The sequence below is a fragment of the Phyllostomus hastatus genome, unplaced genomic scaffold (assembly GCF_019186645.2).
Source record: "Phyllostomus hastatus isolate PE091 unplaced genomic scaffold, TTU_PhHast_1.1 phas_contig_86, whole genome shotgun sequence".
Taxonomy (NCBI): Eukaryota; Metazoa; Chordata; class Mammalia; order Chiroptera; family Phyllostomidae; genus Phyllostomus; species Phyllostomus hastatus.
Window position 1 is genome coordinate 47,653,933 of NW_025333977.1, and position 26,171 is coordinate 47,680,103.

At 37.1% G+C, this 26,171-nt stretch overlaps 1 protein-coding gene across 1 annotated transcript; it reads right to left on the bottom strand.

Moving 5' to 3' along the window:
- Nucleotides 1–1,889: 1,889 nt before the first annotated feature.
- Nucleotides 1,890–24,929, bottom strand: TM4SF18 (transmembrane 4 L six family member 18). The gene is made up of 6 exons (XM_045851659.1): nucleotides 24,717–24,929; nucleotides 24,443–24,636; nucleotides 21,530–21,619; nucleotides 6,495–6,637; nucleotides 3,382–3,562; nucleotides 1,890–2,627 (listed from the first exon to the last, which is right to left on the bottom strand). Exons 2-6 carry the CDS (start codon nucleotides 24,617–24,619, stop codon nucleotides 2,613–2,615), a joined length of 606 nt encoding a protein of 201 aa, XP_045707615.1. The 5' UTR covers nucleotides 24,620–24,636; nucleotides 24,717–24,929; the 3' UTR covers nucleotides 1,890–2,612.
- Nucleotides 24,930–26,171: the final 1,242 nt, after the last annotated feature.

The following is a 26,171-nucleotide window of genomic DNA, read 5'->3' on the forward strand; positions in this document are numbered from 1 at the left end:
GGCAGAATATTGTTGACAGTGTCTATAGAGGAGAATAATGGGGAAGTGGCAGAAGGATTAAGACCCAGTGGGCTTATGATGGAGACAGGTATTCAATAGAGCGGCCACAATGAGCAGAAGGGCCTAATTTGAATATTGAACATTGAGTGTCTAGTATGTTCAATTTATGCTAGGACCTGTGGGTGATGGGAAAATATAAGACATGGCTGCTATTCTCAAGGAGGTCATGGTAAGTCTAGGTAGAAAAATAATCAGTGTTTTGCTTAATATGCTTTTAAAAAATAAATACAGGTAGTGATAACTCCCCCTGACAATTATAATATCAACTGGTCAATGGTCACTTTGTCTAACCTACTGAACATGTCCTCAACTGCTCATTATTTCATGGCTATCTCTTGTAGCCCACCACACTCATCACCAGGAGTAAGAAAGTAAAGCCAAGAACTCAGGCTATGCTATGCAAAGAGATTTATAGATTCAATGCAATCCCTATTAAAGTGCCGATGACACATTTCACAGATACAGAACAAACATTTCAGAAATTTATATGGAACCATAAATGACCCCAAATAGCTGCAGCAATTTTGAGAAGGAAGAACAAAGTAGGAGGGATCACCGTACCTGGCATCAAACTGTATTACAAGGCCACTGTAATCAAAACAGCCTGGTACTGGCATAAGAACAGGCACATAGACCAATGGAACAGAATAGGGAGCCCGGAAATAAACCCAAGTCTCTATGGTCAATTAATATTTGACAAAGGGGGAAGAAGCATAAAATGGAGTAAAAATAGCCTCTTCAACAAATGGTGTTGGGAGATCTGGACAGCTACATGCAAAAAAATGAAACTCAATCACCAACTTACACCATCCACAAAAATAAATTCAAGGTGAATAAAAGACTTAAATATAAGTTGTGACAGCATAAAAGTCCTAGAGGAAAATATCAGCGGGAAAATCTCAGACACTTCACGCAGCAACGTCTTCACTGATACATCCCCTAGGCCAAGAGACATAAAGGAAAGAATTAACAAATGGGACCTCATCAAATTAAAAAGCTTCTGGATGGACAGAGAAAACAGCATTAAAATGAAAAGAGAACCAGCTATATGTGAAAACATAATTGCCAATGATACCTCAGACAAGGGTTTGATCTCCAAAATATATAAAGAACTCACATGACTCCACTCCAGAAAGACAAAAAATCCAATTAAAAAATAGGCAAAAGACTTGAACAGACACTTCTCCAAGGTGAACATACAGAGGGCCCAGAGACATGAAAAGATGCTCAGCATCACTAGCCATCAGAGAGATGCAAATTAAAACCACAATGAGATAACACTTCACACCAGTCAAAATGGCCACCATAAACAAATCAACAAACAAGTGTTGGAGAGGATGTGAAGAAAAGGGAACCCTAGTGCACTGTTGGTGGGAACGCAGACTGGTGCAACCACTATGGAAAACAGTATGGAATTTCCTCGGAAAACTAAAAATGGCACTGCCTTTTGACCTAGCAATTCCACTGCTGGGGTTATATCCCAAGAATCATGAAACACCAATTCAAAAGAAATTATGCACCCCAATGTTCATAGCAGCACAATTTACAATAGCCAAGTGCTAGAAGCAACTTAAGTGCCCATCAGTAATTGAGTGGATCAAAAAAGTATGGTACATTTACACAATGGAATGCTACACAGCAGAGAGAAAGAAGAAGCCTACCCTTCTTTCCTGCCCTAATTATTTAAAACAAAGAACTCAGTTAGGCTATATATATTTATATAAAACTTTTTTGGCTTATCTCACTCACTACTTTCCTCACTGAATATTGATTGAAGTGTTATTCTATACCATTTATAGGTACTCAAGGTTGGGAAAAGCATATGCTTCTTTAAAGGTTGGAAAATAAGAGAATTTTAATGGTAAAATATGAGTTTTTAAAAAGCATTTTGACAATAAAACATAGTAAAGAAAACTTGGAAAAATAGAGAAATGTAGGAAGAAGGGTCACCTATGATGCAAATCAACCACGGTTGACATTTTATGTAAACACTTCTAGATTTAGTTTTTTTCCCAGTGTTTTGATTACTAGGTGTTTTGTTTGTTTACTTGTTTTAGATGGTTATGCTTATACTGTAAACATAAACTTGTAATCTGCTATTTCACATAGCACTATTCATAATCTTTAAAACATTATTTGTAATGACCATATAATATTACAACTAGTGTACCACGCTTTATTTAATTTTTCCTATAACCTTCAAAATTTTTGGCTTTTCTAATTTTCCACATTATTAAATAATGTAGAAATATATATATTTGCATAAAGTTTCATCTTGTATTCTTATTTATTTCCAGAGGTATAGATTATTAGAAATAGACTTGTTTAATCTAAGTGTATAAACATTTTTAAAGATCATGACTAATATTGCTTAAAAAATTCTAAATGAAAGTGTGGCATAATTTGCACTTCCAGGGAGGACTGTAAATTTCACAAATGGCTATAATAAACACCAAATGGAGAAAACATCATTTGAACATTGCCCTCAACCCTAAATATGAGACTTTGATAGATGACCATAACTGGATAATGGAAAACATTCTTGTCCTTATTCAAATGATTCCAGGCTATAAAAAAGGAAAACCAAAATGAGTCAAGTAGTAAAGTAGATTTGATTAACGGTTCATAATCCAGGTAGCTATTTAAACTTACAGTTTATATTCAAAACATGATGGACTAGGAAAATCCTATTTGATACCACTATGAAAGGAATTATCTAATACATGTTTTTAAACAAACACACAAGGTATCTTGATCATGATTTCTCTTCACTCTGGACTTGCTGGATAGGTTTAGCAGTTTCAACCATAACTGAAACATTAATATTTCAGCAGATGATACAGAGATAGTTCTCATAGATAAAGACATGTTTCAGTTCTTAAAAACCACTCACTAGTGAATTAGTATAAAGAAGGATTATTAGCTAAATGGAACATCTTTCAAAAAAATAGGGTGAGGTTGTGAGCCTTTGATTATTTTATGAACAGGAAAATTCTCAATAAGTGCATATATTTATTTGAGGTCTGGGTTAAAGCTACACAGAAAACTAAGGTGTTGCTCACTGAAAACACTGGGCTGTTTTCTTCACACAACATGGAATTCAGATTTTACAATTCCATTGATTCAATCCATATAGACAAACCAACAGGTGCACTGTAATATTGGGAAAAAGAGTAGAGGTATTAGAGGTTGAGTAAAGATGAGGGCAGTAGGAGTGGCAAAGAAATGATGGAATTCTAAAAGCCTTTTAAGAAAAGTCGTTGAATCCTGGGCAGTGGGGGTAAAATGGAGGAGGTATAGGAGCCAGTGGGGGTCTGTTACCTGGATGATGACTGAATAAGTTCCACACAGTATCTTGGATAACTGAATGACTACTCTGATGAGGCAGACGATCACCTGAAGCCCACTGAGGGCTATGAGAATGGAAAACAAAATGATGTTCCACTCCACTACATGTGCAGGCTCAAGACACTGAATCCATATGCTGGAATCTGTAAGGAAACTGAGAAAGAGGAGGGATGCGGTCAACAAGGCTCAACAAAGCCAAGTCTACATACTTGGTCCAAGGCTGAAGGTTACAGTTATTTATGTGTCTGAGACACAAATATATATGATTAAAATACATAATATTAAATATTCACTCATTCATTAAAAATCATTCAGTACATATATTGAACATATAATATGCATAACACCAGGTTGCGCTTATTGTAAACATGGTGCCTGCCACACAGGCAGTTCTAATTCAATCAAGAAGGAAGACACATACTGAAGAGTTCAACAGCAATGAAAGGCAGCATATGTCAATACAAAGAGAGGTAAAACTGCCCATTCTTTCTAAGCTCAGAAGTTAGCCTGGACTATGAGGGACAGGGCTGAGCTTGTGCTAGATACAAAATCACACAGGTGACAAAGCAACAAAGAGATTCTGCTAGATATTCCTGGACTGTGTCCCAAAGCCCTTTAGAACAGTGATTCCCAAACTTGAGCATACATCAGGATTGTGGAGGGTTTGTGAAAACGCAGATTGCTGAGCTCTGCCACAGAGTTCTTGATTCAGAGGCCCTGGATGGGGCTCAAGACTTTGCATTTGTAAACTCTCAGGTGATGGTGAGGCAGCTGGTCTGGGGTCCAGAGTGTGAAGACTGATTTTTTAGAATGTTGCTGTACTGTAGCTCTTAAGAAGATTTACATTGTGGGGTGGGGATGCATAAGGTTTGATCAGTCTACTTTAGCACAGAATTGTAAGAATTAAACTACTCCCAAGATAATTTTAAAGCCACAGTAAATCAACTTGACATTTGCTCACTTTCAGGTCAACTGTGACCATTACCATTTCTAAGGATGGCATTCTCTCTGTTCAACTAGATAAAAATGGAAAACTACTTTTATCAAAAAAAAATCCCCTATTTTTTCCCCTACAGAAATAATCAAACCTATTTACAAGGGAGACTTCTCTCTAAATATATTGTCAATAGTAAGACAATTTTTCTTAATATAGCAATTCAGGCAACCTGGGTACCAGACAAGTGGCTCTGGGTATCAATGCTTGTAGCAGAAAGGGGTGAATTCTGCATTTTCATGACTACCGCCACTCCCATGACCTCTCTCTTCTCTTTGTTTTTCTCTCTTCCCACTCCATTTCTTTTTTATTTCCTTCCTTCAACTCTCTTTCCTACTCTCTATGCTCCAGGACACTCACAGGCACTTTGAGAATTTCTTGGTATTGCCAATGGCCCTTAGGTCTCAAGAGGTAACGAGCACTGAATGTGAAGTCAGAACTCTCAGATCAATAGGATCTTCAGCAAGGGACATTGAAACTGTGACCTCTAGACTCTTATCTGAACAATGAGCTTAAAATATATAACCCTAAGATTATTGTGACTTTTTGTTGAGAATTATGTAAACATGCCCTGGAGCCTGTGGAGCACAGGACAGATCTAATTTCTTGTTACCATTCCCCTACACCTATTTCATGTGCCCTTATATGCCTCAGTCTTAGCCACCAGGGAAGCTAACCTCTTTAAAATCCCTACTCTAGATTGTTGCTAATACATGCTCTGCACAGATCATCCAACACTTTAAAACAAGAGGACTAGCAGCGTTTCTATTTTTCTCCCAGCCTATGGTACTGTTTATTCTTTTAAACAATGGAGACTCATAAGCACACTAGCAGGATTTGCAAGGAGTAAAGAAGCTAGAAATGGGTGAATGCAAATATCAAGGGCAACTTTAAAGGAATAATGCAGAGGCATGCAGGCAGCCTGAGAGTCTCACATAGAAAGTGGAAGCTTCTTTGGTTTTGGGGTGGGGAAAAGTTCAGGGACTAATGACATTAAAAAAGGATGTTTTTGCACTAAGTGAGACTTTCTACATTAAGATTTCATTTCCTGAAGCCCTTTAATCCCACAAGATTATTTCCTCCAAGTGCTCAGAAAGGCCTGGTGTTGGTTTCTAGGTTCTCCTGACCTGAGGGAGAGCTCTGGACATAGCACCTTCAGAATGAAGGCGCTCAGAGGCAGCTCTGCCATCCAGGTGTAGGTGAGCCTGTAAGACCTCAAATATATATGGGTCTTGAACATAAAGCTAGTCATGGGAGTTGAGAAGAAAAACGTAACTTCCCAAGGAAATGATACAGACACCCTCTCATTTTATCCCATTAGAATTCTGAGCACAGGGTGAGATGGGGGATTCAACAGCCCTCTCCTGTATCTCTCTGTCTGGGCCCTGTTACCTTTTCACTTCCTCTGCAGATGCTGGTAGGCCAAAAAGCTGAGCATGATGCCAGTGTGAGGCATTCTGTGATAGAGGATTGGGTCTCTCAACACCTGAGTGAACTACCATTCCAGCCCTTGAGCAGCCTTTAAGATTCTTCTTCAGTGCATGCTAGATGAGCTCCTGGTTCCTTCTACAAACTGCTGCATGTCTCTGGATCTCAGACTGCACATTGCAACTCACCCTGCCTAATTCTATCTTTGTGTAGCCCCTGCTGGTACAACCCTGGGTGGCACTTTCCAAATGCACTGTGATTCTCTGTCAGCTGCGTCCTTCTATATCTGTAATACACCACATGTCTAACCTGACCAACTGCAAAATAAGAATGACTTCCCAGAACCACTCAAGCCCCAGGCTCCAGCAGTTGCCAGACCACAATAACCATGACGCCCTGTTCTCAAATATGGGAGAAACACATCTTTCATTTGGATATCTCCATGACAGCCTCAAAACAGTCAATATACATGGCATTAAAAGACTGGAGAAAAAATATCTAAACAAAGATTTGTACGGGAACATATTGATCTGGAGATTAGTAAATAAATAGAAAAATTCTGCACTAAATTAGCTGCATGGAACCCCAAAGTGATCATGGAAAATGAGCAAGAGCATGCAGTCAGGTATTTCTCACCTCCTTGATTTGGGGAATTATTCCTTACCGTCCTGCAGTGCCTTCAAAGGCATATTCCCAGCCATTGAGGGTGCGGCAGTACGGGCCTTGGACAAGGCCCAAAGCTGATATGGCCAGGCAGTATCCAGAGAAAGCAATTCCAAGGGCAGAAAAGATAATTGACAGCAGTGTCTAAATTAAACACAGAAGGAGGTTAGTGCAATAGAATGAGACAAGGGGATATTTTAGATAAATGATCAGATAGAGTGGCCTTCTCATCCAAGGCCACTCTACTCTATGTAATACCAAATGTTCAGACAAAATTGTGAACATTTAATCCAAACTCACCTAGTCTTAAAAATAAGTTTTTAAATGACTTTTTGTTTGGCATTCCATAGAGAGAATTAGTTAATTTTCTAAATTTTTTCCTTTTTTCTGGAATTTTGATATTAAAATAATGATCACCTCATATACAATGTATTGAATGGATGTGATCAATCAGTATGTACTTATTTATTGAAGGTGTTATTTTCTAGGTAGGGTATTCTCTAAGAATCATAAGCTATGGTCCCGCTTTTCTCTTATGTAGATGATACTTTAATATCTTCACATATAAGAATATGAGGAAAATATCAGGTGGTCATATTTATATTTAAGTAAGATGGGGATTGATGAGGAAGAGGGTGTTTTTATTTTAGACAGAGAAAATGAGCAATATTCACAGGCAAATCAGCACAATGAGAGTTGTGAGAATAAGTGGACTGGTTTGACCGACAAGGGGTTCAAATATCTGTTTGAAAGACATTAAGATTTCTCACTCCTACATACATCAGCTCATATCTTCTAAGAATAAAGACATTCTGTTCTTCTGTAGCTGTGTTTTACTTTTTCACACAGATGCCAATGAAGGTTTATATACAAAATTATATCTTTTTATTTTCTTTTAAAAAAATATTTTATTTATTTATTTTTTAAAGAGGTAAGAAAAGGAGATAGAGAGAGAGAGAGAGAGAAACATCAATGTGCAGTTGCTGGGGGTCATGGCCTACAACCCAGGCATGTACCCTGGCTGGGAATTGAACCTGGGACACTTTGGTTCGCAGCCTATGCTCAATCCACTGAGCTACGCCAGCCAGGGATTTTTTTAATTTTCTTTTAATCTACACTAATCTTATTATCCTTTTGTTTTTCAGTATATTAAATTATTTTTGAAGAATCCCAGCTAGTTGTCTTGTAGAATGCTCTACATTCTGGGCTTTTCTGATCGTTTACTCCACACTGGACTTGGGTTGAACATGTTTGTAAGAACATGTGATTGGTGTGAGCACCTTGTGGGCCTCTCACTGTTTCTGGTGATGCTAAGTTTGAGCTCTTGGTTAAGGTGGAGTCTTTCAGGTCTATACATGCACATTTTCCACTTTGCAATAGCAAACATTTGTGAGGTAGTACTTTGAGACTGTGTCATATCTTGTTCCCTAAACACATTTCAACTGATGAATTTAGCACCCACTCATATCCATTGGTCACCAATTATCATAATAATTAGTTGCAATGTGCTGCTTTTCTAATCTATCATCATTTCTTCTGCATTTATAAGTTATCACTTTTCTGAACAGAAGAACTTCCACTTCCCATTCCTTTCTCCACTGTACATCTCTTTCTGTATTGCTGTAGACTCATACAGATTCTAATTCAATGTGTTATAACTCATAACTGTTACTGTTTTAGATGCTGAGATGGTTCAATATGGCTAGTGGAACATCTATTCAAAGTCAATTCCTGTGCCCTCTGACATGTCCTTATCATTCTTTGAACATTTCCTTGCTTTCTGGCACAGATGTCCCAAAGTCATCTTGAATTGATGTTGTCCTAAACCTGGAATAAGTTCTTTTTCTGACAAGTCATGTAGCTGGTTTTTGAGCACAAATGTGATATAAACCAATACATGATTTTGGAAGATTTCTCTAACAGTGATGTCATACCAGCTAGAAATGAAAGAGCCCAAGAATAAGGATTCCATCTGGAGACAAGTTTCAGTTCAAGGGACAAAGACGTGCATTGGGGGAAAAAAGACATGAAGAGGGAAATGAGTAGCTGAAGTCGGACTTTAAAAAAAATCCAGATTTTAAGATTTGGATGAAAAGGAGACAGGAGTAGGGACATCAAGAAGGGTAGTTTGGTTTAGGAGAAAAATTTAGTTTTAGAAGTGTTTATTTTAAGTGAGAATAGGACAGCCAAACAAAAATATACAGTAGCCAGTTGATTATAAATTCAAAAGTTGGGACCAGAAAAAAGGGAGAACAACAAACTTGTGATTTTAGGAACAAGAGTTATCTATATTTCTTGGTTTAAAATTATTTTACTGATTATAACATGTTTATTATGGAAAATTATAAAAATATATTTCAAAAACAAAAGAACAATTCTGCTTTTCTCCTGTCTGATATTATTTTTGTGATATTATCCCATATGATTAAAAACTCTTTCAAGTTATATTTCTAATATTAGTAGTCATAGGGTTTGCCCCATCATGGGATGTGATAAACAGAGCTACTATTTTTTTTTTACAGTCGATTATGGCTAGTTACACTGTGTAAAGAAAATTTATCTATCCATCAGTGCCATTTTTTGAAAAAGGAAGAAGAATGTTTTGAAAAGATTGAGCTCCTTGTTTACCAAATGTATTCTTAAGCAGTTCACTGGGAAGAACAGTGCATAATTCCTTCATTTGGGGAAATTGGCAACCACAGCATAATATATAGGTATGTATACACACACATTGCAATGTAGTTAGTGTTAGATACCATTGCAAATCAAGGTAAGCATCGAAATGAAGTGAGAATAAAAATCTCTCTGAATCACAGTTTTATTTTCTGTAAAATATAGACTCTGTGGATGATTATAGCACCTACATAACAAGGCTGTTTGCAAAATTCAAAGATACAATGGTTATAAAACTTATTTGAAAAGTGTAAAGTAAACTTAAAATACTGCCTATTATTGCAAGTGCCTTTACTTGGTCAATAATTGTTTTCCAGGCAGAATAGCCCACAGAATTTTGGCAGAAGTGGGACTCCATGGAGGAATGAAAGCAACCAAGAAGCTGATGGAATTCAGGTTATGTTACACTAAAACATAGAACCTTGGCATAATGAATTACCTTAAACTGAAGGAATTTAAGAAACTGTAGAAGCAGGATTCCATGTTCAGACCATTTCAAGTTGAGGTGAATCACTCTGACCCCCCAACCACTCTCTTCTTTGAAACAGATAGTAAAACTCCCATACAGATACTGCCCCCCTGCCCCGCACCCCACATTCCCTACCCTGTGGAAGAAGGAAGACATTTCACCAGAGACACAAAATTTGGGACCAAGAAATTGGTATAAACCAACTCGTTAACCTAAACTTAATCTTTGTAGTTACTTCTTCACCATTTACTACCCTTAACTCAAACCCCTGTTTTGTCTGTGTTCAAAACTTGACTGTTCCTTTATCTGAAGAAGCTTGCTGCTCTGGCCACCTTTTGAGATCTTTATTCTCTTGTGAAGGATCTCTTGTACATGTAAAGATTCAGTAAAATTTGTATGCTTTTCTTTTGTTAATCTGTCCTTGTTTGTTTCATTTTCAGACCAGCCAGGGACTATAAGAGGGTCAAGGAAAACTTTTTTCTCCTTTACAGCTTCTTGCACTCCAAATGTGGCACCATTGGCTGAGGACACCTTGCTTGATCTGGAAGCTTCACTCAAAGAGAGATTCTGAACCTCTAGCAAAATCCAGCAGAAAGTAAAAATTCTTGACACATCAGTCTTTTAGATCTGCCTGTTGCAACAAGTTGGGCAAAGGTGGATTACCACCTTTGTCTTTCCCAGATTCAGATTGGCAGGAGAAAGACATTTGTAAGAACTAGTTCTTTGGTTCTGACTCTTGTTAAAATTTGATTTGGGCATGCCCATTAGTTGTTGATCCTTCCCCCACCCTGCCAGGGACAGCTATGACTTTCCTGTTTCTCTCTTGTTTTGCGTCCTGAGAATCTGGCTTGTCTTTCTGCCTGTTGGGGCATGCAAGTGTCTCAGGCAACCAATTGTTAAATTGGCCCCCCAAAATATGGCTGTACAGAAATGCGGGTTGCACACCACATTTGTGCCAAGTATCCTACTGACTGTTGCCAGCTCTCAGGAAACTCTTTCTTTTGGTTCTGGATCTTGGGAGGTCTGCATCTTTTTCACCTTCTGTGGGGATGCCTCTTGAGTTCATGGCTAAGTATTGGTTTTGGTATTAAGTCATTTGATAGATAAACCTTTGGTATACATATTTGAAGTAGTTGAAACTATCTTTTAAAAAGAGCTCTACTGCCAGAAGTTGGCCAAATTGGAGGTTGATATTCAGAGCCTAATAGAACTTTTTTAAAGGCCTTCTCTCCTAAGCTAACATGAAGCTGTATACTCAGAGGGAAAGAAAACGTGATGAAAGTTTTGTGGGATGATTTACTAAAGCATTTCAAAGGCACACAGCTCTAAATCTGGAACATAGGAATTCTTAAATATCTGTCTTAGTTGGAAAGTTTCTCCCTGATATAAGGAGCAAACTGAAGATAATGTAGTTGGATGGGTGGGTCTTCCCTTTGTATCGTTCAGGTTGCAAACCAGTTCCTTGAGGAATTTTTAAAAACTGTGTTTGTTTTACAAATCTAGTCTTTACAAAACCAGAAATGTGGCTCTAATAGCAGTTCGAAGTCCATCTACCCTTACCAATCACCAAATATCCCCAGTTCATCTCAAAATGTTTGTAGACATAAAAGACCAGGACACTGGAAAGAGGACTCTTATGCACTTAAAAGAAAGAAGAAAAACTGAAATGATAATCACTCCAGACCTCTGATAATAGGCAATTATGCCCCAAAACTTCTCTGGGACGAAACCTACATACTTTCTGTGTCCTTAGGAGGTGCAAATCTTACTATGTCTTTGAAACATAAACATCCCAAGAGATGACTAAGGCACTACCCACAACCACCTGAGACTGAAGAAAACAGAAAGGGAAAAGAGGCTTAAAAAAACAAACCCTAAACTGCTATAAAAGCTCCCTTACTGAAAATCTAGTCCATAACCTCCGTAAAATTACTTGTTACAGGAAGATATAAATTTTGTCTTCTTCACTAATATTAGTAAGATGCTTTAAACATCTGAGCAGATAACTGTAACTTGCACCATCTTTTCTTTTATAAACTAGTGAGTTTTGTATTAATGTACCTGACATGACTAAAATTGAAAAACAAAAGCTGTAAGATCTCTGTGTCTATCTATACGTTTATTTATGTTGATATATGTGTTATTTAATCAATTAACTGGAAGGCCATTAATTTAGGGGGCTCTAATGTGATAGCACCTGTGTAAGCAAACCAAATCTATAAATACTTAAAGGTTGTGATATTAAAACCTAAGGACAAAATATAACCAGAGACACTGAAATAAAGAACAAACTGACAGTAACCAGAGGATAGCGGGGGGAAAATTATGGGGGTGAAGGGGTCATCAGGAACCAGTATAAAGGACACATGGACAAAGCCAAAGAGGGGCAGGATAAAGGCTGGGGGGTGGGGATGGGTCGGGTAGGAGGGAATGGTGAGGGGAAAATGGAGACAACTGTACTTGAACAACAATAAAACACAAAGAAAGAAAGAAAGAAACCTAAGAACAACAAATCACTAATGGCCAACTAGGTTTTAAGCTATAGACAATCAATAATGTTTTTATTTGCTGTTGCCTTTTCTCTGTAAAAGTCTCTCCCTAAACTCCTGTTTGTTGAGTGCACCTAACCATTTCCTGTCTGGAACTGCCTGATTCAAATAGGTTTTTGATCAAATAAACTAAAACAATTTTAAATACCCCAGTTTATCTTTTAAGAATATGTTATGTATGTGTGATACTTTTCTAACTTTGTATGGTATTATCAAATTACTTATAAAATCATTCAAAGGAGTTCTATTCAAATTTGTTTGGAAATAAGTGAACTCACATATAAATTAAGCATTCGTAAAATTCTCAGAAATACAAAAGCTACCAAAATGTTTGTTTTTAAAGTTCATGTAGTTTGGAATAATCTTTGGTAAGTAAAGCTAGTTTTAAGATTGTTGAGGAAAAAAAAAGAAGACATGACTTTAGAATTGTCAGTTTTAAATATAATGGAGACACAGAATTTTTTCTACCTAGTTTACTAGTCAAAGTTATCTCTATTAGATGTTTAAGATTATAAAATGATAAATTCTACCTAAAAACAAAACATCTGAATAGACAGATTATATCTAGTAAAATAGAAACAGTATTAAAAAAAAACTCCCAATAAACAAAAGCCTTGGGATGGATGGCTTCACAAGTGAATTTTACCAAACCTTCTCAGAAGAACACCTCTCCTTCTCAACTATTCCAAAAATTCAAGAGGAGGGAAGACTCCCAAGTTCATTTTAAGAGGCCAGCATTATCCTAATTCCAAAACCAGATAAAGACATTACAAAAAAAATTATAGGCCAAATCTCTAATGAACATAGATGCTAAAATCCTCAACAAAATATTAGCAAACCAAATACAGCAATACATCAAAAAGATCATATACCATGATCAAGTGGGATTTATTACAAGAATGCAATATTGGTACAACATTTGCAAATCTATAAAGGTGACATACTGCAGAAACAAAAATGAAGGATAAAAACCACATGATCATATCAATAGATGCAAAACAACCTTTTGATAAAATCTAGCATGATTGTTTGGTCAGCAATGTTGGAACAGAGGGAACATACCTAAACATAATAAAGGCCATATGTGACAAAACCACTGGCAGCATCATATTCAACAGGCAAAAACTATAAACATTCTCCTTAAGATCAGAACAAGACAGGGATGTTCACTTTCACTTGTCTTAGTCAACATAGTACTGGAAGTCCTAGCCATTGCAATAAGATAAGAATAACTAAGAGGCATCCAAATTGGAAAGGAAGAAGTAAAACTGTCTTTATTTGCTGATGACATGATATTGTACACAGAGAACCCCAAAGATTCCACTAAGAAAATACTGGAACTGTTAAATGAGTTCAGTGAAGTAGTAGGATAGAAAATTAATATTCAGAAATCAGTTTCATTCTTATATGCCAATAACAAACTAAAGAAAGGGAAAATAAAAAAGCAATCCCATTCATAATTGCTTCAAAAAGAATAATACACTTAGGAACAAATTTAACCAAGGATGTAAAAGAACTGTACTCAGAACTTTATAAGACACTGAAGAAAGAAGTTGAAGATACAAATAAGTGAAAGCACATACTGCCGTGTTCATGGATAGGAAGAATTGACATCATTAAAATGTTCCTACGACTCAAAGCAATCTATAAAGTCAATGCAATTCCTACCAAGATTCCAATAACATATTTCACAGAACTAGAATAAATATTTCAAAAGTTTATGTGGAATGACAAAAGGTCGTAAATAGCAACAGCGATTTTGAGAAAGGGAACAAAGTTGGAGGAATCATGTTACCTAATATCAAACTATACTAACTAATCAAAACAGCATGGTACTGGCATAAAAAGAGACACATAGATCAATGGAACAGAATAAATAACTTATAAATAAATTCACACCTTTATAGTCAGTTAATATTTGACATAGGAAGCAAGCACCTATAATGGGTCAAAGATAGTTTATACAGCAAATGGTGTTGGGAAAATTGGACAGACACATATAGAAAAATGAAACTAGACTACCTTCTTATGTCACACATAAGAATAAATTCAAAATGGAGGAAAGACTTAAATCTTAGACCCAAACCCATACAAATCCTAAAAGAAAACATAGGCAGTAAAATCTCAGACATTGCTTGTAACAATATTTTATCTGCTATATCTCCTCAAACAAAGGAAACGAAAGAATAAACAAATGTGCCAACAGCAAACTAAAAAGTTTTTGCATAGCAAAGGAAACCATTGCCAAAATAAACAGACAACCCATAGAATGGAAGAACATTTTTGCTGATACATCTGATAAGGGGTTAATATTCAAAATTTATAAAAAAAAACTTATAAAACTCAACACCATAAAAACAAATTATCCAATTAAAAAGTGGACAAAGGACCTGAATAGACATGTTTCCGAAGAGGACATACAGATGGTCATAGACATATGAAAAGATGCTCAATGTCACTAATCATCAGAGAAATGCAAATTAAAACCACATGAGATATCATTTCATACCTGTCAGAATGGCTATTATCAATAAATTAACAAACAAAAAGTGCTGGTGAGAATGTGGAGAAAGGAGAACTCTTTTTCACTGTTGGTGCAAATGCAGATTGGTTCCACCACTGTGGAAAGCTGTATGGAGATACCTCAAAAAACTAAAAGTGGAACTGCATTTTGACTCAGTGATTCCATTTCTGGTAATATATTCAAAGAAACAAAACACTAATTTGAAACAATATAAACACCACTATGTTCATTGCAGCATTATTTACAATCACCAAAATATGGAAGCAGCCCAATGTCCATCAGTATATGAGTGCATAACACAACTATGGGACTTTCACACAATGAAATATTACTCAGCTGTAAAAAAAGATGAAAATTATATAATTTGCGACAGCATGAAGAGACTTGGAGAGCATTTTGCTAAGTTAAATAAGTCAGTCATAGAAGACCATATGGTTTCACTTATATGTGGAATCTAATGAACAACCTGAACTAACAAGCAAACTAGAGACAGACTCATAGATAAGAAAGAAGAATGACACTTATTGGGGGGGAAGTTAAGGGTTGGAGAGATTGAGCAAAATGGAAAAGGGACTCATGTACATGGACAACAGTGGTAATTGTGGGGAGTAGGAGGGTATAAGGGGAATAAATGGTAATGGAAAAATACAATGAAAAAACCTCTAAGAAACCAATGCTAGATTCTTAATATTTTGTTTTCCAAATTTTTTCTTAAGCAATCTAAGGCATAGAGCAATTTGGTAAAGTATACCTTTGTGAATAAAGGTGAAACAATTACTTTTCTCCCAACTTGATTCCTCCAGAATTAGGAAACTCTTAGTGATTTTTTTTTATTTGCATGGCAATATAGTTATTTACAGAAGTTCAATAAGTATCTGTTCTCCTTATAAGGGACACAACTGGAAACATTGGATATATTACAAAGCCTTTGACTGGAATGCCCCATTTAAGAATATGTTTAGAATCAAATATTTCCAGACATCTTTAAGAAACTAAGTTTGACTTTATGAAGCCAAATGCAGACCCTTGGCAAAACTAGCCTGGTACCTTGCTTACAGGCTTCCCAGCAGCTTTACTTGCCAGGTGAGTAAGGAAGGTCACTTCCTGATAAGTTCAGCAAGCTCAGGATATTTTGGAGACTTCAAGGAGAAAGAAATACACTTCCGGCCAAGATGGAGGCATAGGTGGACGCACCGTACCTCCACGCACAACCAAGATTGGAACAACAACAATTTAGAGGCAGAATAACACCCAGAACTGATAGAGAATTTATCTGAATGGAAGTCGGACAACCAAGAAGTTGAAGTAGACCCATTCACCCAGACCAGTTATAGGGGTGGAGAGGAGCAGCCAGGCATGGGTCGCAGCACAGGTCGAGGTGAGGAGAGCAGAGACAGTTGGGCACATAAGGCAACTGGGGGCACGTAAGGCATCAGGGGTGCGTAAGGCATCTGGGGCACGCAAGATTGCAGTGGGTGGACCCTGAGTACACAAGCGGCAGCTGGCAGGCCCAGTGAGGTGGCAACTGTGGAGCAGGGCAGAGCGTGCAACCCAGGATCCCAGAGAAGGGACTAAGGTCCCATGGAGAACGGAGCTACTGCCATTGTTCCTTCCCCACCCCGCCCCCACATACAATGTCACAATCTGGCGACTGGGGTGCCCAGCCCTGGTGAACACCTAAGGCTCCGCCCCTCACAGTAACAGGAGCAACCAGACCAAAAAAAAAAAAAAGAGAGAGAGAGAGAGATGTCTCAAACAGAAGAACAGATCAATGCCCCAGCTCTCATCATTTTAAGCGACCAAGAAATAGCTAATCTATCAGATGCACAGTTCAAAACACTGGTGATCAGGAAGCTCACAGAATTGGTTGATTTTGGGCGCAAATTAGATGAACGAATGCAGGTTACCATAAAAGAAATGAAGGAAAATGCATAGAGAACCAATAGTGATGGGAAGGAAACTGGGACTCAAAACAATAGAGTGGACCAGAAGGAAGAAAGAAACAACCAAACAGGAAAGAATGGAGAAATAAGAATTCAGAAAAATGAGGAGAAGCTTAGGAACCTCCAGGACATCTTTAAATGTTCCAACATCTGAATTATAGGGGTACCAGGAGGGGAAGAGGAACAGCAACAAGTGGAAAACTTATTTGAACAAATAATAAAGGAGAACTTCCCCATTCTGGCAAAGGAAATAGATTTCCAGGAAATCCAGAAAGCTCAGAGAGTCCCAAAGAAGGTGGACCCAAGAAGAAACACACCAAGGCACATCATAATTACATTAGCCAAGGTAAAAATGAAGGAGAGAATCCTAGAAGCAGCAAGAGATAAGGGGACAGTAACCTACAAAGGAGTTCCCATCAGACTGTCAGCTGATTTCTCCAAAAGAGACCTTACAGGCAAGAAGGGGCTGGAAAGAAATATTCCAAGTCATGAAAGACAAGGACCTATATCCCAGATTACTCTATCCAGCAAAGCTTTCATTTAGAATGGAAGGGCAGAGAAAGTGCTTCCCAGATAAGGTCAAGTTAAAAGAGTTCATCATTACCAAGCCCTTATTTTATGAAATGTTAAAGGGACTTATCTAAGAAAAGAAGATAAAGAAAAAACATGCATAGTAAAAGGACAGCAAACTCACAATTATTAACAACCACACCTAAAGCAAAACCAAAAGAAACTAAGCGAACAACTAGAACAAGAACAGAACCACAGAAATGGAGATCACATGGAGGGTTAGCAACAGGAGAGTGGGAGGAGGAGAGAGGGGGAAAAGGTACAGAGAATAAGTAGCATAGAATGTAGGTTGAAAATAGATAGGGGGAGGGTAAGAATAGAATGGGAAATGTAGAAGCTAAAAAACTTGTAAGTATGACACATGGACATGACTAAAGTGGGGGATGTGGGTGGGAGAGGGTGTACAGGGTGGAGGGGAGTGAAGGGGGAAATGGGATAACTGTAATAGCATAATCAATAAAATATATTTTTAAAAAAGGAGAAAGAAATTAACCTAAATCTATAGGTATTGCAGGCAAAGTCAAATGGCAAGTCCTTGGCTGGCTTCTTAACTCTGAGACTTTTAAGTCTAATCTGTGTTATGAAAAGGTTCAGTAAGCAAACTTTAAAATAGCCTACATAATCATCACTATTTTTGCTGCACTTACAAAATAACAAGGTCAAATTTAATGAGACTATTGTGGTGATTTCTTTGAAGTTTCTATCAAGTTGTCCAACTTTAGCTTGTAGGATTTCAGGAAAGGACAGTTTTAGTTCTCACTGATTCAAAGTCAGGATGGGATAAAATTGGAAACATGTTTATGGCTGTTTTGCAGAGAAATTAGTTTTACTTTGATTAGCTCTGATAGAAATGGGGGTGATTACTAAAAAATGTTTTAGTAGAGAACTATAAACAACACCTTGCAGAGATCATATTCTGGTCCTGTTCATTGTTTTTGAGGTTTGGTTATCAACCTGTAAACTAGACTGGATGCTAAGTTTTTGTAGTTTCCTCCAAAATCTGGTTACAACTCCACAAATTAAAGCTCCCAATTTTATCCCATCCTGACTTTTAGTCACTATTCATGCCTGTTGTTGTGTGTGCTACTCAGTTATTTTACCAGAACACCTGATAACTTCGCAGGGACATTCAACTGCAAACCAGGAAAATCTGTCAGATTACCGTTGCCTGCCACTATTCTATCTGAAGATGCTTGGAGTCCAACATGTAAAAATCTTCTTAACTGGCTGTTCTCTGGACTTAAAAACAGAGCTTATAGTTTGCTCTAACCATTAACCTTTGCTCTTCCATAGAAATGCCCCAGACTGAGATACTGCACCGATGGGTAATGGGAAAATTTACTGAGTCTGTGGATATGAGACTTTTGGGGAGAATTTTCAGATGGGATTCAAGAAATGGTATCCCTAAATATGACATTTTAGAAAATTGAATATTTTAAGCTGAAGAAGTGTGAAATAGTGGCAGAAGCAGGAAGGTCACTCTGACCAATGCTCCCCTACACCCTAAAACTTTCTTTCCTGAAACAAGTCATATAACTCTCATGTGGAAGGTACCCTCCCTTCCAGGAGGAAGGAAGACATTCATATCACCAGAGACAGGGACTTTGGGCTGAGAAATCTATATAAATAAACCTTATTAAACTAACCCTTATTTTCCTACATAGTTTTTAACCATTTACTAGTCCAAGCCCTTCTGCCTTGCCATTTCTTCACATATTTGTATCTTTATCTAAAAGGTATAACCCTGGCTGGGTGGCTCAGTTGGTTGGAGCAGTCCACCATGCACCAAAATGTGTTCAATCCTCTGTCAGGGTGCATAAGAAAGGTAAATGAGGTTTCCTTCTCACATTGATGTTTCTTTCTCATGTTGATGTTTCTTTCTCTCACACACTCTCTCTCTCCCCTTCCTCCCTCCCTTTCGCTCTCTCTAAAATCAGTGGAAACAGCCCTGGCTGGTGTAGCTCAGTGGATTGAGCATGGGCTGTGAACCAAAGCATTGCAGATTCAATTCCCAGTCAGGGCACATGCCTGGGTTGCGGGCCAGGTCCCCTGTGGGGGCCACATGAGAGGCAACCACACATTGATGTTTCTCTCTCTGTCTCTCTTGTTCCCCCTTCCTTCCTGTCTCTAAAAAAAAATCAGTGGAAATATATCCTCATGTGAGGATTTTTTAAAAAGGTGGCCAGTGTGGCTGAGTTGGGCATAGTGTCATCCCGTAACGAAAGTGTCATGGGTAGTTTGATCCCTGTTATGTGCATCTACAGAAGGCAACCAGTTGATGCTTTTCTCTTGCATTGGTATTTCTCTCTTTCCCTCCCTCTCTCCCTTTCTCCTTCTCTAAAAAGCAACAGAAAAAAATGTCCTTGGGTGATATAAAAGCCTGATGTTCCAGCTATTTCTTTAAGTCTTTATTCTCTTATGAAAAATATCATGTACATGTAAAAATTTAATAAAATGTGTATGCTTTTTTTCTTGTTAATCTCTCTCATGACAGTTTAATTTTTCAGACACAGCCAGGGACCTTTAAGAAGGTCAAGGACAACTTTGCTCCCTAAAAAGTGAATCTTGGGTGACTTCAATTTCCATTCTGGAGCTTCAGAAGTTACAAACTGATACAGACTCAGATTTGGCCTGCGAGGTGTGCTTTATTCAATTTAAATGAGAATTCATAGCTAACATTTTATAGTTGAGAGGTTTTAGGTAAAAATTCATATTTCTACTTTTTATTAAAAACAGAATCATTGCCAAATTTTGTCATGGTAAGAATTGGCTGGACTAGAGTAGCAGCTCCCTTTCCTCCTTCAATGGAAATTTTTCTATAATGCCTACCAACCACTCTTTTCCATCAGATAGTTGGCTCCTAAGGACACAAGAGTTGGACCTTCTATTCTAGAGCCTACCTTGAAAGAGCCAAGCTGGGAATCCAGGGAAGCCTGTCTTCCTTTCTCCTGCTTTCCCATTCAGATGGCAGTCATCTCACTCACTGATGATTATAAGACTCTGTTCAGGCTCCAGCCTATTTATAGCATCCATTTGTGCTGGAGATGCTAATACTGAGTTATAGCAAATTGAACACATTGATTTTTTATTAGCACATACACTTATTATCTAGAAATTTCTCGAGTTTCATAGCTTAATTTTACCTGAATCCATTCCTTCACCTAGACAATTCTGAAAGCTTTTTCATAAGTATACTTCCAGTAGCTACTGGGGATATATATTTGAGTCAGTTGGTTAAGAAAACACACGCATGTGAACGCACACATGTACGAATGTATTTAATTTTTCAACTCTTCACCAAAGACACGGTGCTAAATTGAGCAACTAATTTAATCTTATAAAAGCATTAGTTAGAAAAGTATCATGGCTATGCATTAAAATCTGGTTGTACCTCGTAAACCACCCTGGGGCTGGGATTCCACCTCCAAACACCTGCATGATTGCAATGTGCAGCCTAAGTGTGAAACCACTGCTGCAAAGAATGCCCACCAGACCTCTGGAAAATCTCCTCCTCGTTAATAAATCACATGCTTTCTTTGAGCCATGAGGACCTCATTTATAAAATAGGAGTAAGAATGATCTAATTCACTGGATAAATGTAAGTTGTGAAGTGATATGCCAATAGGAATGAGTAATGACAATGATGAGGAGGAGATTAATACTGATGGAACTGTAGCAGCCCAGCTCATGCTTGTTCAGCATAGGCTTAGAAAATCTGAATACATTATTTTCTATTAATTCTATTTTAATTATTTTTATGGTTCTAATTTAGAAATGTACACTGCCTATTACAACAACACAGATGAATCCAAAATCACACTGAATGAAAGAAGTCAGATACAAAGACAAATACTGTATAATTCTATTGATACAAAATATAAATCAATCTATAAAGACAAAAAGTAGATCAAATATTAGTCTTTTGGGAGTGATGAAAATGTTCTGTCTTGATTGTGATGGTGGTTTCATGGGTGTATGCACTGTCAAAATTCATGGAATTGTACTTTTTTAATGGATAAAGTTGTTAAGAAGAAGAAAAATTACTCACAGAAACCCAGTTAGAAAAATGTAGTTTTATTTTCTAATTTCGTGTGTCTTTAAATCCTGAATTTCTGGAAGAACAGCAGCAGAACAAAGGTGAAGGAAAGACTGTAAACAAAATGAAAGATTAGTTTTGGAGTAAACTCTTGGGCTCTGTACTTAAAAGATCATGATGAGGGTAGCATAATGTTAATATTTTTGTGTTTCTAAGTAAGAGGAAAGAAAGCCAAAGCCCCCTCAACCATCTTAAAAAAATATTGCTCTTACCATGTATTTTTTGCTGCAGTTTTCACTCTGGCAACATTTATAGTTGTTATCACTCTCCAGAACAAGAAGAACTGCTGCAACTATAAGCATCTACAATAGGGAAGAGAAAAAATATCAGAAATGAGAGACTAGTTTCCAGGCATGCTTATAAACAGGGCACAATGATTCAGAGCATAGATTCTGGGTCGGGTAGATCTGGGAAAGAATCAGCTCTGCCAACTTCTAACTGTAAACTTGAAAGTGCTTCCTAAAAAAATGGTGTTGTTAGGATATTATGAATAATGTGTATGTTAAATTTTGAACATAGTCCTTGATCCATAATAAGTGATTGATATATGTTAGCTATTACCATCATTGATCAGTCATCAAGAGCTAACAATTGAAGAGGACTAAATGCTATGGACATGGGAATACCATCTGGGCAGCAAACATCTTTCTCACTGACCCAGTTGTACAAGACAAGGGAAAGCCATTCACAGACTTTGTAGTTTGCCAGCCTCTTTCCATTTACTGCTGTCTGGGATTGGAGGTGAGAGGCATGGTAAATCTGAAACTGCAGCTCTTAATTCAAAAGTAAAATAAGTCAATTACCCCATGCATTCAAGCCAATAAACTGGAAGAAGTCAATGTATTTTACACCCCTCCCACTCTGACATCTTTTTTTTTTGATACCTTTTGCAAAGGGTTGTATTTTTGTTGTGGAAAGACTGGAATTTCTTGATTTTTATAATTTTTGTATGGGGCAGTTAAGGAGCATGTATTGCTTCTGGCAAACTCTCCAGCTATCCTTCACTCCCACTGTTCTGTACCAAAATCTTGAAGCTAAGTTTATCGTCTTTTTACTGTTTGTAGTCAACATGTTGTTTCCAAATTCCTTCAGTCATTATTTATTTATCAATCAGTTTAATTATGTATCTATAATTCTGTTTTCTCTTCAAAGGATTTGATGCAGTAACAATAATATTTTTCAAAGATCTCAGACAATTAAAAATAGAGAAGAGTTTCTTACCCCAGTTTTAAATTTACATAAGTATGAGGAAAAGACTCCTATATTACCCTCCTTTCAAAACCATTAGTTAACACTGATTTTAATAGATTTTAACCCGATCATGCCTTGCAACTCATCCATTTACTACAATTACATATTGAGGGAGAAAATGAGATAAGGCACAGTAAACCAGACACAGTAACAGGTTTCATTATAATATTGGTAGAAATAAAACCCAGGCCCTGGAGTCCTGTGCCAAAAGAAAAACACAGGCATCACCTGTGTTGAAAGAGAAACTGCTTTCTTTTTTTGTTGTAAAATATAACTGCAATACAGGGGGCTCAAAAATAAGGGAGGAAAGGTACCCATAATTCCACTACCCTCACTTGTTTTTATGTACATATCCCTGTGTTTTCCCACCTGTGTGCATTTTACATAGTTGCAATCATAACATATTCACAATTTTGTTGTAACTTTTTTCCCACTTACAGAATTATGTTCACTTTCCATGTTATTAGATCTTCATCATTACATTTCTCATCATCATATAAAGTGAATATAACAGTTTATTTGGCTACTTCTATGCTATGATGCTTCTAATTATTTACCATTATAATACCATTATAATGCTGCCACAAACATCTGTGTATACATCTCTTTCCTCATTTTGGATTATTTCCTTAGAATGAATGATCAGATTTAGGAGCACTGACTCAGAAGGCAGAGCATTTTTGTAGCTCTTAAGGCACTATTCAATAATCTTCTCCAAAAGTTTGCATTCATTTATGGAACCATGACCACAATTTGTTATGTACCTATCACATGGCAGCTTCAATAGCTTTGGGCATTAATATTTTAAAGTTTACTAATTTAATATGCAAATAATAACAAAATGAAAACTATTTTCCAACATAACTATTCAAATATAATAATTAAACCACTCACAAAGGTATAGAAATAGATTATAATAGGTTTTCTTTTAGTTATTGGTGGCATAGTAAGCTTACAGTGTACAATGTGTTTTTTGCAATAATATAACCAGGAAAAGTATCTTTTCCTCTGAGTTGCGAACATGATTTACTTTTGTAAAAATTTGCTCTTGATTTATTTTACATATTCAGAGCATAGCACAATGCTTGCTGATTTATTATTATTTTTTAAAGAAAAGTCATCAGGAAAACATTCATGGATTCTTACTGTGCACAATTTGATTTAACTTTCAAAAATACCACCATTATTAGGGGTATAATATTGCACTATTTAGTGATGATATGACCTATCCTTCAATAAGTATTTATAATCACAATAGTCACTGGATACCTACTAGAAGCCTGACTCTGTACTGAGTGATTCATCCACGAGATTTTATTTAATCCCCACGATTCTCCAAGAAGTAAATGTCATTATTCCCACTTTCCAAATGAAAACATTAAGGTTCAGAGACACTGAGTCATTTGCTTAAGGTCTCATGGCACAAACGACAGAGTTTAGTTTTCAATGCAAATTTGTCTGAATCTCCAAGTCTCCATTTTTCCCATCCTGTCTTAATACAAAGCTAGAGAAATCATGAGTGCAGATAGAAAACCTGTTCTGGAAAAGAGCAATGCCACTGCACATTAAATAATTTATATTGACACAGAGTTCATGAGAACATAATATTTCTACAGGCAAAAAAGAGTCTCACAAGCTTTTACTAGGACTAATTTCCTGCATTGCCAAAGCTACATAAACAAGCAGCTTACTAAAAACCAAAACTACTCTCCAAGTCTTAAGGGACTGCCTGCCTCTCTATCCCCATCCATCTTCCAAATCTCACACCCAGAATTAGTAGAATAATTTTATCATTATTTTTTTAATTAGAGACAAAAAATTGTTAGTTAAAAACCCTTCTTTTTGTGATCACAAGTCTGTAAAGTCACACTTACCATGATACCTGAGAAACAGATTCCTTCGAAATACCAAACGTAGTTGGTGAGTTTATTGCTGGATGCGTAGGAGGTTTGCCCATTTGGAAAATACAATAATATATTCACAATTATACTCCAGAGTGCAAGCGGAATTAGCAGACCACTTAGGCAGCTTCCACATTTCCGAGACCCCATTTTACCCTGCTGAGAACCTGCAGGAGATTTCAAGAGTGTAAAATTACATTAAGCCTGTTTTTCATCCTACCTGTCCTTTTAAAAAAAAATTACCTACCACTTTCTGGGTCAGAGCCCTTTACTTCACATTCATGAGGAGCCCAGGACTCGGAACTGCAGCCCACAGTCTCTTGGTGTGAAATAGTGGTCGACTGTTTGGAGAACAATGGACAATGATCTACGACTGAAGAGCTGAGCTGCTCTTCATCCTGTGCCAAAGGAATGCAGTGTTTTCACTGCTTTTAAAATGTCATTTTCCTCTGGATTAGAGTGCTACAGACTTAACCCTGAGCACGTTATAAGAAGGAAGTTGGGGTTGGGGTTGGCACGGAGTCTGGCAAATTTCACCTAACAGTGGAAGGGGGTTAAAGAAAATCTACCAAGAGAACTTATACTAGAGTATAGTATGTGGCATGTTTGCTCAAATAGCCTGCCTTTATATATCTGTCTTTTATTCAGTGTTCTTCATGGTGGACTCCCTTTTCACTGTGCATTGTTTAAACTGCAGGGGGCACAAAAAGGACAAACAAAGAAAGAGACAGCCAGGCTGCTGGTTGAAAAAAACAAGATATCACAGTGGCTGAGTTTATTGTTACAACAGTTCAGCTTTCCTTCCAGGAGTTCATGTCTATTTTCTCTATCTCCTTGAAAAATAATAACAGGAATAAATTCATATCTTTCCTACTTCTTAGGAAAAGGAAATGAAAGGAGTTGGGTAAAAAAACACTTTTAAAAAAGACTATGAGTAATAAATTTAAAACAAGGATTTAAGAATTCTTCCTTCTAAATTATCCTAAATTTAATTTAAAGATACCCTTTAATTATGATGATATGAGAAGCGGATTAAGGGAAGGAATCTTAGCACCAACATGTTAGAGATGATGTAGGCAGTGATAGTAAAGAATTCAAAGATTGCCTGACCTCGTCGCCAGCCTTTTTGGTAATGTCAGAACCTAGAACCATGCTTGATTTAACTTTCTTAAGTCTCAGCTGTCTCAACTGTGAAATGAGAATAAAACATGGCACCTTCCCCACGAGGATACTGTGAGAATTAAATGAGGTTATCTGTGCAAATAAATGAGATTATTATGCAGTGTCAGGTGATATAAAAAAGTGGGCAATGAATGGGAGTCATTATTAATAACAAAAAGAGCAGTTATAGCCCTGGCTATTGTGGCTCAATCAGTTGGAAGCATTGTTCCATATACTGAAAGGCTGTGGGTTCAATTACTGGTCAGGGCACATACCTAGGCTACAGGTTTGATCCGTGGTCAGGGCATAAAAGAGGCAACTGATCAATATTTCCCTCTCACATTGATGTTTTTTTTTTCCCTCTCTCTCCCTCTTCCTCCCTTCCCCTCTCTCAAAAATCAATGGGTGTGTCCTCAGGTAAGAATTAATTTTTTTTAAAAAAAGAGCAATTATAGGAATATAAGGATCAAAAGAATACAGAGATTAGAAGTAAAGTCTTATTATTCCTCTCAGACCCAATGAGTTCTGTATCATTAACTCT